General features: G+C 42.2%; 1 protein-coding gene across 1 annotated transcript in view; it reads left to right on the top strand.

Moving 5' to 3' along the window:
* The first annotated feature begins 43 nt into the window (after nucleotides 1-43).
* HK3 (hexokinase 3) overlaps nucleotides 44-15,017 on the top strand; it is a 48,618-nt gene continuing 33,644 nt past the window's right edge. The window contains exons 1-6 of the mRNA XM_031953734.1: nucleotides 44-186; nucleotides 5,731-5,793; nucleotides 10,345-10,507; nucleotides 10,851-11,005; nucleotides 11,324-11,443; nucleotides 11,566-11,661. Of these exons, the coding sequence (XP_031809594.1) occupies nucleotides 5,770-5,793; nucleotides 10,345-10,507; nucleotides 10,851-11,005; nucleotides 11,324-11,443; nucleotides 11,566-11,661 (558 nt within the window). The 5' untranslated portion in view covers nucleotides 44-186; nucleotides 5,731-5,769. The remainder of the gene's footprint in view (nucleotides 187-5,730; nucleotides 5,794-10,344; nucleotides 10,508-10,850; nucleotides 11,006-11,323; nucleotides 11,444-11,565; nucleotides 11,662-15,017) is intronic.

The raw sequence follows: 15,017 nt of genomic DNA, 5'->3' as shown, positions 1-15,017 counted from the left end.
TGGGGCAAGTGCCTTTGGAGGAAGGGGGCGGGGCCAGAGGCTTTATAATTCAGAGTCTCACAGGGTGGTTTCACTCTCTGAAGCAGAAGTCACTAGAAGGATTCTGAAAGAAACAGCAAGAGAGAAGCTTGGCCCTGGGAAGACTCAAGAGAAGTATTAAAGGAGCATCATAATCTATATCTCAAGGTAAGAGTCCAGTGAGGAATTAACAGATTTTAAGCCTCCTCTATTCTCTTCCTCGTCCTCCATCTTCTGAGGCCCCACCACATCCTATCCCTTGGCTGCTTCTTGGTCACACTAGAGGAAAAGAGGTAGGCAAAGGGGTTCCAGCTTCTTGATCCTGGCCCTGATGAGTACATTTCTCTATAGCAGAGAGGAAAAAGAGAGGAAAGAGGGACTTCATATATATCTCCTCCATTATCAGATTTAGCAAAGAGAACAAGGAACTATTAGGATTTGGTAATCTAGGGGTTGGGAGAGGATGTGGTAGAAGGTGTAGGAGTGGCTGCTTCTGGGCAGTCCCCTTTGGATAGCTCACCAGGGTCTGCCTGCAGGACTCCTGAAGTCACTGGCAAAAGCCAGAATGCAATCTTACTGTAAGTACTTTTATAGCGGGTGAGGAGGAAACTGAGTACATAGGAGGATATATTAAATGTCTATAATAATCCTTCTGATCTGTTTCAGAGGAACTCAGAGAATTCTTATCAAGAATACATGAAACAGTTTATTATTATTACAAAATCAAAAAGCTATAAGAAGAACGTACCTATTTTTCATAGGAAGTCAGATTTTAGTCCATGAACCTGCTACCATGCAAAAAAATCCAACATACCAACCCATGGAGAAAGTTCCAGTTTCCTATAAATTGGTCCATATAGCATCAGGTTCAAATTACTGCCTCTTAGGACTAAATTTTATACTAAAATTTAAACAAAACATTAAATTTAAAACTCATATACAAAGTCCACTCATCATCCCTTTCCCATATACTCAATGAAAGACCAATTTCCATTTTGAATGGGTAAAAGAGCAACATGACTATCATTTGAGAATTGAATCTTAATCACTCTTCCCAGTAGCTTCCTAAGAGAAGGATTACACTTTACAAACCATTTTCTGATCCATTCTTTTATCTTTAATCATCAGAATAACCCTGTGAGATCGGCAAGGCAGAGAGCAAACCTTTATACAGAGAAAGAAACTAAATCTTTGTCTATTTCTCTAGGAAGGTATGAATCTCTCTATATCTATACATATATAAATGTATACATTGCCTTGTTTATTAATGTGTTTATACATACATATATAGTATAACATATGTATGTATATATGAGATAGGTATGCATATATATGAACACATTCATATGTGGTAAAACATGTGAGGGTGTATGTGTGTAAAGTCAGACAGACACCCACATCTTCCCTGTCTAGAGACACATAAAGGCAAAAACTTACAAACATACTTTCATTTTCTTTTTCTGGAGACAGCTGGTGGCTCAGTGGATAGAGTGCTGGACCTGAAGTCAGGAAGTCCTAAAATCAAATCTATCCCGTGTGACTCTTGGTAAATAACTTGACCAATTTACCTCAATTAGACCTTCAATTGTGAAGCTCAATTGAAATAATCTATGTAATGAATTTCACAAACAAAGCAGTCTATGAATATTATGAATATTAACTGCTATAATTATAATCATTTGAACACACACACATATATCCTGAATTCTAGCTTATCACCAATTACCTGTTGGGTATTTCCACCTAGAAATTGTTATTGGTGAAATCTGAAATAAACTGAGGAAACAAAGGTCCGATGCCTACCAATTGCATAATAAATCAGGATCAGGCCTCTTCAGATTGCTCTGGATCCTGAATATAGGATAAGATAGATTTTTATGCATTAAAAAGACGGCTAATCAGGATATATAAACCATGATGCAAGATTAGGCAATCTTGATTTCTAATTGGAGGATAGAGTAGGGGCTTTTCAAAAAAGAGGTAGGGAGAATAACCAAGTTTCAAGGACTGGGAGTGAGGAGAGATAAGCTTTTTCAGATGTGAAATGAGATTGTCACTCGATTCCCACAATTTATAAGCAGGTGGAATTTATAAGAAAATGAAACTGGAAGCTCTTTTTCCCACTTCCCCCATTTATACTTAGCCATCAAAATAAGAAATGGGTCTAATTATTTCATTCTACTACTCAAGAAACTTCAGTAACTTCTTTTTTCTTTGAAGATAAAGTGTACATTTTCAACCTGGTCTTTAAGATTTTTTGCAATCTGACCTTAACTTACTTTTACAAATTTATTCCATATTATTCCCCTTCATGCACTGTATATTCCCACTAAACCAGACTTTTAGTTGTCCTGGAAATTTGGCAATCCTACTTCTAATCAATAAAGCAAGAATTTATTGAGTAGTTACTACATGCTGGACATTGAAGATACAAAGCCAAAAAATGAAGTAGTCCTTGTCCTCAGAGAACTTACGTTCTATCAGAGGGAGAAATACTTATAAACATATATTTACACATAATAAATTCATATGAAGTAATTTCACATGTACCTTCTTAAAGGAGAGGAAGAAAATGAATCTGGAATTCAAATTTTTAAAAACAAATATAAAAATTGATTTATGTGTAATTGGGGAAAATAAAAACATTAAATAAAAATATGAAAAGGAAATAAATTAATACGAAGTAAATGCAAGGAAATTGATAAGGGGAGTAGGAGAAGGATTCCCTTAGCAGCTAGAGAGGATTTAGAAAGTCTTTGTGTAAGAGGCGCCACTTAATCTGAGTTTTGAAGAAAACCAGGACTATTAAGATGTTGAAACAAGAAAGTACATTCTGTGCAAAGGTATAGAGCTGAAAGATAACTGTTATGGATGGAGAACAGTAAGATAGCCCTTTTGGTTGGATCATTGAGTGCAATAATAGGTAATAAGTTTGGAAAGGTAAGTTGGAGTCAGGTTGTAGGTAGAGAAAGGCTTTAAAAGCCAACTAAAAGTAGTTTATATTTGATTCCATAGTCAATAGGAAATCACTGGAGTTTATTGAGCAAGGGAAATGACATGGGGAGAACTGTGCTTTAGAAATATCCTTTAGGCAGCTTCTGTGGATTATGGATTGGAAAAGAGAGAGAATGGGAGGGAGAACCAATTAGGAGGTTATCACAACATCTAAACTTGAATTATAACTTGAACCCTAGGGTCATGCTTGTAGGAGTGGAGAGAAGAGGATAGATGCAGGAGATATTGTGTAGGTAGAATCTACTAATTGAATATGAAGTGAGACAAAGAGAGAGGAGTTGTGGATGTAGTGGTAATGAGAAGGAATTGTGAAGTTAAAAAGAAGGGTAGGTTTGGGGGTGGGGGAAAGAATTTAGGGCATATTGAGTTTGAGATACCAATGAGAAGTACAGTTAGGAGATCAGAAGGGAGATTGGGGGCATATATATAAATTTGGGAGTCTTCTTTATAGACAATAAGCCTAGAAGAGCTTATGAGATCACTGAGAAAAAGTGCAGAGAAGAGAGCCCAGGACAGAGTCACAAACCATAATTAGGGGACAGGGACATGGATGATGACCCAATAAAGGAAGTTGAGAAAGAAGTGGTCTACCAGGAAGGAGTAAAATTGAAATAGAGCAGTCACCAAAACCCAGAAGAGTGAATGTAGGAGGAGATATCAGTCAGCAGTACCAAATGTTCCACAAGGGTCCAGAAGGATAAGAGTTTAGAAAAGGGCATCTGATCTATCTAATAAGAAATCAGTGATAACTTTGGAGAAAGCAATTTGAGTTGAATATTAGGTCAGAAACAAATGGAAAGACTTGAAAAGAGAATGATAGGAGAGGAAGTAGAGACAAGGTTACAGACAGCTTTTTCTATTTGACTGCGAAAGAGAGGAGTCATCTGGGATCATGGTTTAGGGTAATAGTGTCAAGTTCAACTAAAAGTGAGAATCACTAAACTCCATAAGGATCCCTGCAAGCCACATATTGGCTGAAGGATAAGGGAGAACTGCTCATAAGAAATAAGCTTGTAGATTAGGAGAGCTTGAAGATTGGAGGGAAGCTGGTGTTTGTTGGGAACATCTGCCAAGGAGATAGGAAGGAATGGGATCAAAGGGATAAATGGGAATTGACCTTGATAAGGAGAAGGATATAGAAGAAAAAATATTAATAGTTTAATCTTCATTTTAGGCACAAATCTGCCAGAAACAATTTAACATTGTTCAAATATTTAAGAAATTCCAGCCAAAATAAATTCAAATTGGCAAAGTCCCTACTCTCCCGCCCTCATACCCCATGACTCTCTTCCCAAAACAATTTGCAGTAACATTTCACAGGACTCTGGAAGAAAAAAATCATAATATATAAAATATGGCTTGAGATAACATTCCAGGAAAATTTGGTAACAAAATTTACCATCCCATTCCTTTCCAAACTATTCTCTTTAAGACATCTCTGAGACTCTTCCATTGATTAATAGCAAAATCTTGATGGAAAAGGATACATTATCTATTTTGGTTTTTGGGATTGGGGAAAGAGACTACCTTGTCACCTGCAGGAATGGTAACGGTTATGCTACAACATGAAGAATTATTCTTTGCTCAACAATTTGATTACTACCCACAATACAGTTCTCTAAAAAAAAAGCATTTTGTTTTACTTTCCTAAAGGGAAAGGTCTTTTAAGCTAGAGGAAAAAAAAATTCTTAATAAGCTAGAGAAACATATATTTCTTAATATTTTAAGTTTTAAACCAAAAAGGAGGTTTTTTAATATTCCATCCTCCATTTTTTAAGACTAAATCTCTCTATTTTGTCCAGATTAGAAAACAATAATCACTCATAGATTGATTTTACTGGTGATTAGCATGGGAGCTTTACCTGTTCTTTTTCCTACCTGAGCCATTTTGCCCCTTCTTAGGCACTTTGGTGAGCTCTTCTTCTTCTTGTCCTAGGGGACCGTCCCCTAGGATGTGGCAGAGTTCACCATTCTGAACGTTGATTTAGTGAGGAAGGCACCTGCTCAGTTTTAGCCCTGCTGCCGCTCTCAGCTCCAGAGCTCTGGTAATCCACCAGCTTCTGCCTCCAGGCATCAGGAATTTCTGCCCCTGGTATCAGCTTTAATATCCTTTCACAAGGATCTCCTCCATTCCTCCCCTAGGCTATCTCTCAGACTTTAAGATGTTCCCCTCCTGGTCTCCATCTCTCAGAATCCTATTTTAAGGCTCAGCCCAGGCACTACCTCCTATGGAAAGCTTGTCCTGATTCCCCCATCTTTAGCGTTCTCCCTCTTCTCCAATTACCTCATATATGCTTATCTGCGTGCCTTGCTGTAGAATGCTGTAGAAAGGTTAGATACTATCTTGTTTCTGGTTTTGTATATCTGGAGTCTACCTATGTTTTCCTATCCAATAATTACTTATTAAATGTTTATTGAATTAAAAGTGTGCTTACATGTCAGGATGTTTCTGATCGCCACATTTACTTTTCCATATCATAAGGGAGTTGAATGACTCAATGGAAGGAGCAGAAGGGGTGGAGGAGCTCACATTCTCCATCCCTCCCCTCCTCTTAGAAAGGACACCAGAGACAATCCCTGGAGCCATTTCTGCCCACAATTCTTTCCCTATTTCTGTGGAAGAGGAGGAAATTGAAGAGCTTAAGTCCATGAAGTAAGCTGGACCTCCTCTGATTTCTTTCTGCTCTCCTTCCACAGACGACTCCGGCGGACTCTACTCTGCCTGAGGACTCAGTCATGAATGAGAACACCCTGGAGTCGGTAAGCTTGGTGTCTGACAGGTCCTAACTTGACTACCTTCCCCTCCCCGCCCAGCCCAACCCCCTCAGCACGCCTGCCTGGGGTTGCCCTGGGAGACGCAGCATGGCAGGAGAGGGAGTGCCCTGGACTCAGCTAGAGACCTGGGCTCGAGCCCCCGGCGGCCAGGCTTCCTGGCTGTGTTACTCTGGGCAAGTCATTTCTCTCTGAGCGTTAACCGTACAAGGATACATTGATTTTCTTCCTTCCTGGGTCATGATGAAGAATAACTGTGCTTTGTAAGTAGCTTAAGCACTATGGAAATGAGAGCTGCTGTTATTATTCTGTCAATGATGGTGCTTCTTGGGCCTGGAATAGGTTGGCATTGCCTGGGCAGGTCCCTGGGCAGCCTCTTCTGCCCCGTGTTACAAGTTGGCCCCATGGGATGGAGGAAAGAGCACCGGATTCTCTCCAAACACCAGCTGAGTGGACAGGGGAACATCACTTATCTCTCTAGATGTCAGTTTTCCTCAGGGTCAGTAAGGTGAAGGAAAGGATGTCGATTACCTAATGGCCTCTGAGGACTCCAAGGTCCCAAACCTTTGATGCTATGACCAGCCTCTTCCTCCAACCCTGAGTCTCCCGGAGACAGACAGAGATGAGCTGGACAGTTGAGGGGAGGGGCCCATTCCAGCTCTGGCCTTTCATTATTCTGGAGCTTATTCAATATCGTTTGTCCTTCATTCTGGAGGAGGACCATGACATCGGGGAGATGATGCTGTGAGATGAGCTGGGTTTAAGTGAGGGAAAGCTGCAAGCTCATAAACTCAGGCATCTTTTAGTAATCATTTAGTCCAAGCCTCCTCACTTGGCAGAGAAAGAAACTGAGACTCCAAAAAAGGGAAAATAGCTTGAATAATGGCCCAGTGAAAGTCTCTGGGGGAGCCAGCACCAGGCCTTTGGGTCTCCTCAGAGTGCCTTTGTCTATACCACTCTCCTGTCACTGAGTCGCATTATTTTTCAGTAGCACAGGCAAAGGCTTTTCCTCATGACTACTACTTGCGGTAAGTAGCCCAAGTGTTATGAGTCCTGTTTTAGAAATGAGGAGCCTGAGACACAGAGAGGTGAATGGCCTTGTTAGCCAAGGCTTAGTAAGCAGAGGAGTCAGGATCCAGATCTGTCACTTTTACTACACTGCCCTTCCAGAGACCTCCAAGATGCACCCAAGCTAAGAAGTGAAGGAAAGGCATAAGGGAGGACAGTATCTGGAGCTACAGAGTGTTAGCAGGGCCTTGGTTTGGTGAGGGGGCAGCCTGTGGCCTCCCAAAAGTTTCTCGTCCCACTGCTTTCCTCCACTGCCCCAGCACCTGGTCCCTTAGAGCAAAGGCAGGTGATTGCAATATTAGGCATGTATACGGTAGAGAACTTTGAAGTTTACAAAGCACCTTTTATGTATTACATCAAATGAGATTAAATCCACACTAAGATGTACCATAGCTATTCCCATTTTACAGGTGAAGGAACAAAGTATCTATGATCACACAATGGTTATACACCAAAGGTAAAATTTGAATCCAGGTATCCGCTGTCAGGTCCAGCCCCTTCCATTACACCACAATTCCTTCAAGGAATTGATGACAGTCCAGTTCCAAAGAGAGAGATTTTGTTGTCATTTGAGATGTGCAGAAGCTGAGATCTGGGGAAATTTACTGAGCCTGGCCAGGTCCTTGACTGTGAAGAGCCATACCATCTTCACCTCTAGGAGACAAATCAATCAACATTTTTAAAGCACCCACCATGTGCCAAGCACTGCTCTGGAAATACAAAAAAGAAGCAAGAAACAGTCCCTGTCCTCAAGAAGCTCACAGTTTAAAGGGGAATGCAACAAATAAATATAAATGTACAAGCCACATACAGGAGAGAGAGGAAATCATTGACAAAGGGACGGAACTAGAATTAAAAGAGGTCAGGAAAGGCTCCTATAGAAAATGGTGGATGAGGAGCTTAGCACAGTGCTTGGCATATAGGGAGCACTTAATAAACATTTATCAGTTGATGGAGGGGGGAGAACACTCCAGGCTTGGAGGATAATCAGAGAAAATGCCAGAATGCAGAGATGGGGTGTTTTGTTTGTGTTGGGGGCCAGTGTTCCTGGATTAAAGAGTATATAGTGGGGAGTAAGATATGAGAAATAGGAGGGGACTAGGTTTTGAAGGACTTTGAATGTCAAACAGCATTTTGTATTTGATCCTGGAGGCAATAGGGAGTCATCTGAGATTATTTAATGGGGGGAGGGGGGTTGGGAGTCACGTAGTAGGACTCACACTTTAGGAAAATCCCTGTGGTGGCTGAATAGACAATGGATTGCAAGGGGGAGAGAAGTGAGGCAGACCTGCCAGCAGACTATTGCCATAGTCCAGGTGTGGGTGATGAGGCCCTTCCCTAGAGTGATGGTGTGTCAGAGGAGAGAGGGGGATGTCATCAAGAGAGGAACAAAGGTGAAGTCGACAGGTCTTGGCAAGACATTAGGAATGGGGGATGAGAGAAGAGTTCGAGCATGACTGGGAGGATACAGTAACAGAGACGGTGGAGGGGGTGGGATTTAGGGGAAAAGACAACAAATCTCATTTTGGATATAGTGAGTTTAAGATGTGTCCATCCAGTTCAAGACATCTGAAAGGCAGTCAGAGACGTGAAAATGGTGATCAGCAGAGAGTCTGGGGCAGAAATGAGCTGAGAGTAGAGATGGTAATTTAAATTCCTGGGAGGAGAGATCACCAAGTGCAGTAAGGAAGAAGGGAAGGAAAGAGCTGAGAACAGAATCCTTTGCAACACCCAAGATTTAGGGGTAGAATCTGGATAAGGATCTAGTGAGGGAGAGGGCAAGGAAGCAGAAATGCTCAGCAGTGCAGCTCTGGGGATGGGTGGGGGGAATTTCAACCATGGGTGATTGTCTCTCCAGTTGCCTCCCTCACCTGAATTTGCTCCAGGTTCTGGAATCCCTAATGATGGCTCTGATCGCTGATACTCATGGAGAGAGTGTTTTCATTTAAGTAACAGGACTAAAAGCCAATTAAAAGCAGTGAGAAAGGAGATGGGGAAATGGAGACAATGAGTGGAGACAGCTTTTTCTTAGAGTCTGGTTGTGGAAGGGAGAATAGATACAGGATGACAGCTTGTGAGGAGACAGCAGTTAAGTGAGATTTTTTTTTAAGCATGGGGAAGACTTGAGCTTGTTTGAAGGCAGGAGGGGAAGGAGCCAAAAATTTTAAACGGTTGAAGATGACACAAAGAGGAGATAATCAAAGGAGTCCATTTCCAGAGAAGGTGAGAAAGCATGGGTCAGGGACACAAGCCCAAGCACTTGGCAGGAAAGAAGGTTTTCCTTAGAGACCTGAGGAAAGGAAAGAAGGATGGGGAATGACGTAGAAAAGTTCTGAGACAGAGAAAAGGGAAGAAAAGAGAGCTCATGGTGGACAGCCAATGTTGTCTCTATAAAGAAAGAGGACGGGAAATTTGCTATGAGGAGCATAGTATATGGAGACTGAGGGAAGGTTTCCACCAGCCATGGTGGGAAGTGAGACAGAGATTTAAGTCAGTGAAGATAAAAGAAGTCAGTCTCTGCTTGGAACATCTAGAGTGAGCAGAGCGACAGAAAGAGCCTCTCTTTCTAGATCCCAGCCCTGAGAGTTCGTGGCTATGCATGTGTGTGGAAGCCTGGTGGAAGGAAGAAAGAGAACACTAATTTTGGAGGGAGAAATCCTCTGAAACCCTGGTTCTGGCAGAGGAACAGAAGGAGCCTCTGTTTCTCTCTAAATCCCAGCCCTGAGAATTTGTGGCTGTACATATGTGTGTAAGCCTGGAGGAAAGAACATAGAGAACACCAATTTTGGAGGGAGAAATCCAGTCAAACCCTGGTTCTATTAAAGTTGCCTTACTTTGAGCTAACCAGTTTCTTCCTCTGGGCTTCAGTGCTCTCATCTGTCAAATGAAAGGGCAAAATCTCTTCAGGCTTTTCTAACAGTCAGTAACTGATCCCAGTGTGTACCCTTGGACAAGTCACTTTACCAAGATTTAGTTTTTCCCTTCTATATTTCAACAATAACTGCTGTATATCTCTCACAGACTGAAGGAAATAACTTTTTATTAAGCACTATGTTCTTATGGAACTACTATGTTCCACTGTTAAGCATTTTATAAATATTCTCTCATTTTATCCTCTCAATAATGCTGGGAGTTATCTTTATTATCATTCCAATTTTTACAGTTGAGGAAACTGAGGAAAACAAGTTCAGTGGCTTGCCCGGGATATCATAGCTAAGTAAGTGTCAGAGGCAGTATTTGTACTAGGAACACTACTTTGTTTTTTTGAGGAAGTGCTTCATAAACTTTTGCAGACTCTAGCATGAGCTATGATGGTTGTTATTTCAAGATGAGAAAGGACCAGCCACATTCTCTGAGGCTGGAAGCCAACTTATCCCCGTCCTTGGGAGAGAGTGAGAGCTGACATGTGAATGGGAGATGCTGGGCTCAGGCCGTGCTTTTGCCACAGGCATGGCCCTTCATTTTTTCCAGGTGCAGCAGTGCCTGAACCAGTTCGATGTGACAGAGGAGCAGTTGCAGCAGATCCAGGCTGGCATCCTGGGGGACATGGAGCGGGCCTTGGGCAGGCAGGCAGGCTCTTCCCCCTCTGTCCAGATGCTGCCCACCTATGTTCGATCCACTCCTCGTGGCACTGGTGGGTTTCAGGGCTTTGATAGGTCAGGCCCCTGAGATACTTGCACCCCAAGGGGGAAGTCACTCCTGATCCCACTTCCCTGAGCCAGGCCCTGGTGCCAGGACTCAGGATCTCAGGCCAGCAGGCAGCTGTTGGGGTTGTTGTTGGGGTCTGGGCCAACAATTAGAATCCCATCAGCCTCTCTCTTTATTCTTTTCTAGTAACTAGAGGGTCTCTGAAGGTTCAGAGGCAGGGGCTGGAGATAGGGGAAGACTTACAGGGAAAGGATTCTCCTGGGTAAAGCTGCAGGAAACAACCTTCCTGTTGCTGTTTCTCTCTTCCATTCTTCCATCCCTGACCCCAGAGCAGGGCGATTTCCTGGTGTTGGAGCTTGGGGCCTCAGGAGCCACTTTGCGGGTGCTATGGGTGACACTCACAGGCATCTCTGGCCCAAGAAAAGAACCAGTAAGCCAGGAGTTCACCATCCCCACCGAAATCACGCTTGGCACTGGACAACAGGTAAGCTGCAAGGACTCTGCTCGAGGGGTGCCCTAAAGGCCCTGGCAAGCCCTGGAGGAAGGGGGAAGAACTTGATCTCGGGTGGCCCCTGGAGGTATAGTGTCCGTCAGCATTTCCAGAGGCCTAGTCTCTGTTTGCACAAAAGGGACCGGTGAGCAGTGTTCATGTCCCCAGAAGTGGCCCTTGCATAGGGCTAGGATTTGGAGGCTGGAGATACCCACCACGGAAGTCAGAGCCTCCCGCTGTAGCCTCCTCCTCCCCACTTGTCCCCCTTGTCCCTGATCACCTTCCCCAGCAGCCTCACTCCTGCTCCTACAGCTCTTTGACTTTGCTGCTGGCTGCTTGGTGCAGTTCCTGGACCAGCTGCAGGTGGGGTCCCAACCCATCCAGTTGGGCTTCAACTTTTCCTTCCCCTGTCACCAAACAGGCCTCAACCAGGTAAGATGGTAGAGCACTGGGGGCTCTTTTGGTGAGCATCTTCTAGAGGGAGCACTGTATGTGGGAGGGAAACAGAAGGAGACAGCAGAGAGGATTAATTACCTTTTCTGCTCTCTTTGCAGAGCACCCTTATTTCCTGGACCAAGGGCTTCAGGTGCAGTGGCGTGGAAGGCCAGGATGTGGTGCAACTGCTGAGAGAGGCCATCCAGAGGCAAGGGGTGAGAAGGATAAGAATACAGGGTGAGGGAGGGGGAATTTGGGAAAAGAAAATACCAGTGATTTTATGAGCATCCTCAACAGGACAGCAGGGCTGCTTATGTGGATGGACAGGGATCATTCAGGTCCTGGTCCTGCTAATCTGCTAATTATGATCTGTGTGAACCTGGGCAGTGAATTCTGTCTCTGGGTCATGGTTTCTTCCTCTGAAAAATGAGGTCATGGACTGATCATCCTGAAGGTCCCTTCTATCTCTAAATCTTTGAACTCCTATGAGCATGTAGTTAATTAGCCAGAAGAGATATGGTGCAATGGAAAGTACGGATTTGGAGTCATAGGATTTGTTTCTGAGTCATCTACTTTTCCACTATTTGACCATACTCTACCCATTCCCATCTCTGGACTTTAGTTTCCTCTTCTGTAAAATGGATTGGATAGATGATCTCTAAGGTCTTTCTTTAAGGTCAATTCTTTTTTTAAAATAGTATTTTATTTTTCCAAATACATGCAAAGACAGCTTTCAACATTCACCTTTGCAAAATTTTGTGTTCCAGTTTTTTCTCCCTTTTTTCCCTCCTTTCCACTCCAAGATAGCTAGCAATCTGATATGTTAAACATGTGCAATTAAACGTATTCATATTCGTCATGCTGCACAAGAAAAACCAGATCAAAAGGGAAAAAAGACACAAGAAAGAAAAGACAAGCAAGCAAGCAAACAATAACAATAAAAAAACAAAAATACTATGCTTTGATCCACATTCAGTCTCCATAGTTCTCTTTCTTAATGTGGATGGCACCTTTCATCACAAATCTATTGGAATTGCCTTGAATTGAATTGAAAAGAGCCAAGGACTCAACTATCCCAGAGGAGCTATGCTATTGGGGAGATAACATGCATACAAAACTTCCTAAGGGTACCAACCAGCCTTTGCTATAGGCCCAAGGAGGAATAGTGTTCTAGGAGTTCAGAGAAGAAAAGAGATCAGATTGTGCTGGGCCAGCCAGAACCCATCATACATCTACAATTCTCTGGTTGTATTAAAGTGAGCCTCAGAGGTTTTAGATTGGTCCCCCAGAGAAGATGGCAGTAATGGAGGTACAGGAGTGAGATGCTAGGGATGTAGGAAAGAGTATGTAGTATCTTTGAGTATGGAAACCAACTTGACTTTAGTTTAGTTGGGCAATGGCAGGAGATGAAGATACAAAGATGAGGTGAAATTGGATATGTTTTGCTTCAATTGTCAGGCAATAGTTTGGCTGTTCCTCTGAAGAAGGTGGGGAGCCATGGGAGGTACATGATAAACATGGCATTTTAGAGAGGCAGAGCGGGTTATATGCCCAGAGGAAGGGACACTGGATAGCGGAAGAATGACCAGGAGGCAGTTATAGCAGTTTGGCTAAAGGTGATGAGGGCTTGGCCTAAGCCAGTAACTGGAAATAAGAAGGATTGAACAGATGGAAGAGAAAAGACTTTATCAACTGCTAAAATGTCTATCTGCGAGTGGGATGTAAAAGAGCAAAGTCACAAATGACATGAGGTTTTTAGCCCAAGGGACTAAGGGAATGATGGTGCTGTTGACAGAAATTAGGAAGGTAGGAGGAAGAATGAGTTTTGGGGAAAAACTAAACTCACTTTTGGACATTTTGAATTTGAGAGGTGCTAATGGAATATCCAGGTAGAGATTTCTGTTCTAAGATAAAAGATTGGAGAAAGAAATAAGGAAGTTGGCTGGAGATGAGAGACAGATAACATGGCAATGGGTGGGATTGGAACAGAGGAGAAAGACCATTTTATAGTACTCTTTATAGTACTATAGTACTTTATAGTTCTCTAAGCTACTATATGGTAGCTATTTACAAGAGGAAGTTAGTTTGATGATTCAAAAAACTGGTATGTTTGATGATGATAAAGCTAAAGAATAGCCTTGAGGAAAAGGTCACAGTAAGGGAATCAAGAAGAGTGAAGAAGGACAGGAGAAAATGTAGGAGAAAGTAGTGTCATGGAAAGTAATGTGGGAGAAGGTGGTTGGAAGTGTCAACATATATAGAAATGTCAAAGAGAATGCAGATTGAGAAAAGATCATAAGATCTGATGATTAGGAGGTCACAAATGACCACAGAGACAAGGGATTCCGTGGAGTGATAGGGACTAAAGCCAAGTAGCTAGTTATAGAAGCAGGAATGGTGCCTCCTGGGAACTCAGGTTTACAAGCTGGAAAAGACCTTGGAGTATATTTTAGGAGGTGGAGAGGGTAATTACTCAGTAGAAAGGTGTGACCATGAATGAAAGGATAGAAATAAGGGGGGTGGGGCACCATTTATAGAAGATTTTTTTCCCCAATATAAGCAAGATCTGAACCTGTTAGAAGGCAAAGGAGATGGTTCTGGTGCATCTCCACATTGGGGGGTAGGACAATTGTCATGGCTTCTAGGCTGTGTATGAGAGAACATTCATCTGATAACTGGTAAAACTGATGTTTGTTGATTAAGATGGCTAGCTGGAGAAGGTCCACCTGGCTGCCACAGATGTCCTAAAGGACCAGTGCCACATGAGTAACTCATAGATAGTCTCTTCCACTCTTACCCATCATGTCTATTCCATTTAATTCAACAAATATTTATTCATTTATTAAATATATTCATTTAGTGGTATTATGTAAATAGTTTTTTAAAAATTTACAGTAGTATTTTATTTTTACAAATTTAGGTAAGAAATAGTTTTCAACATTCATTGTTGTAAGACTTTGTATTCTAATTTTTTTCACTCCTTCCTAATCTCCCCCCTCTCCAAGACAGCAAGCAAACTGATATAAATTAAATATGTGCAGTTCTTTTAAACATATTTTCAAATTAGACAAATGGGAAAGGGAAACAGCCATGAGAAAGAAAAAATAAATAAACAAGCAAACAAACAAAAAGTGAAAAGATGCTTTGATTCACATTCAGTCTCCATAGTTCTCTCTTTCTGGATGTGATTGGTAATCTCCATCCCAAGTCTTATTAGAATTGCCTTGAATCACCCCATTGTTGAGAAGAGCCAAGTCCATCACAGTTGTTCATAAAATAGTCTTGTTTTACCCAATAAACATTAAAGGCCTATAAGGTACAAGCACTGTTGGCACTGGGGATTCAAAGACCCAAATAATAACAAAGACCCCTGCCTTTAAGGGTCTTAAAATCTTTGGGGATAATAGAATATGTACATAGATAAATAAAAGTAACTTATTTAAGGATTTAAATCAACAACAGGCTACAGTAGAAGGAAATACCTGACCTGAACTTTGAAGGAATGTATGGATTTGAAGATGTAAGAAGGGAGTACATTCCAGACATGGAGACCAGACCTGTGCAAAAGGTC

The sequence above is a fragment of the Sarcophilus harrisii genome, chromosome 2, assembly GCF_902635505.1.
Source record: "Sarcophilus harrisii chromosome 2, mSarHar1.11, whole genome shotgun sequence".
In the NCBI taxonomy this organism is placed as follows: Eukaryota; Metazoa; Chordata; class Mammalia; order Dasyuromorphia; family Dasyuridae; genus Sarcophilus; species Sarcophilus harrisii.
This window is presented reverse-complemented; position numbering and strand designations above follow the sequence as displayed.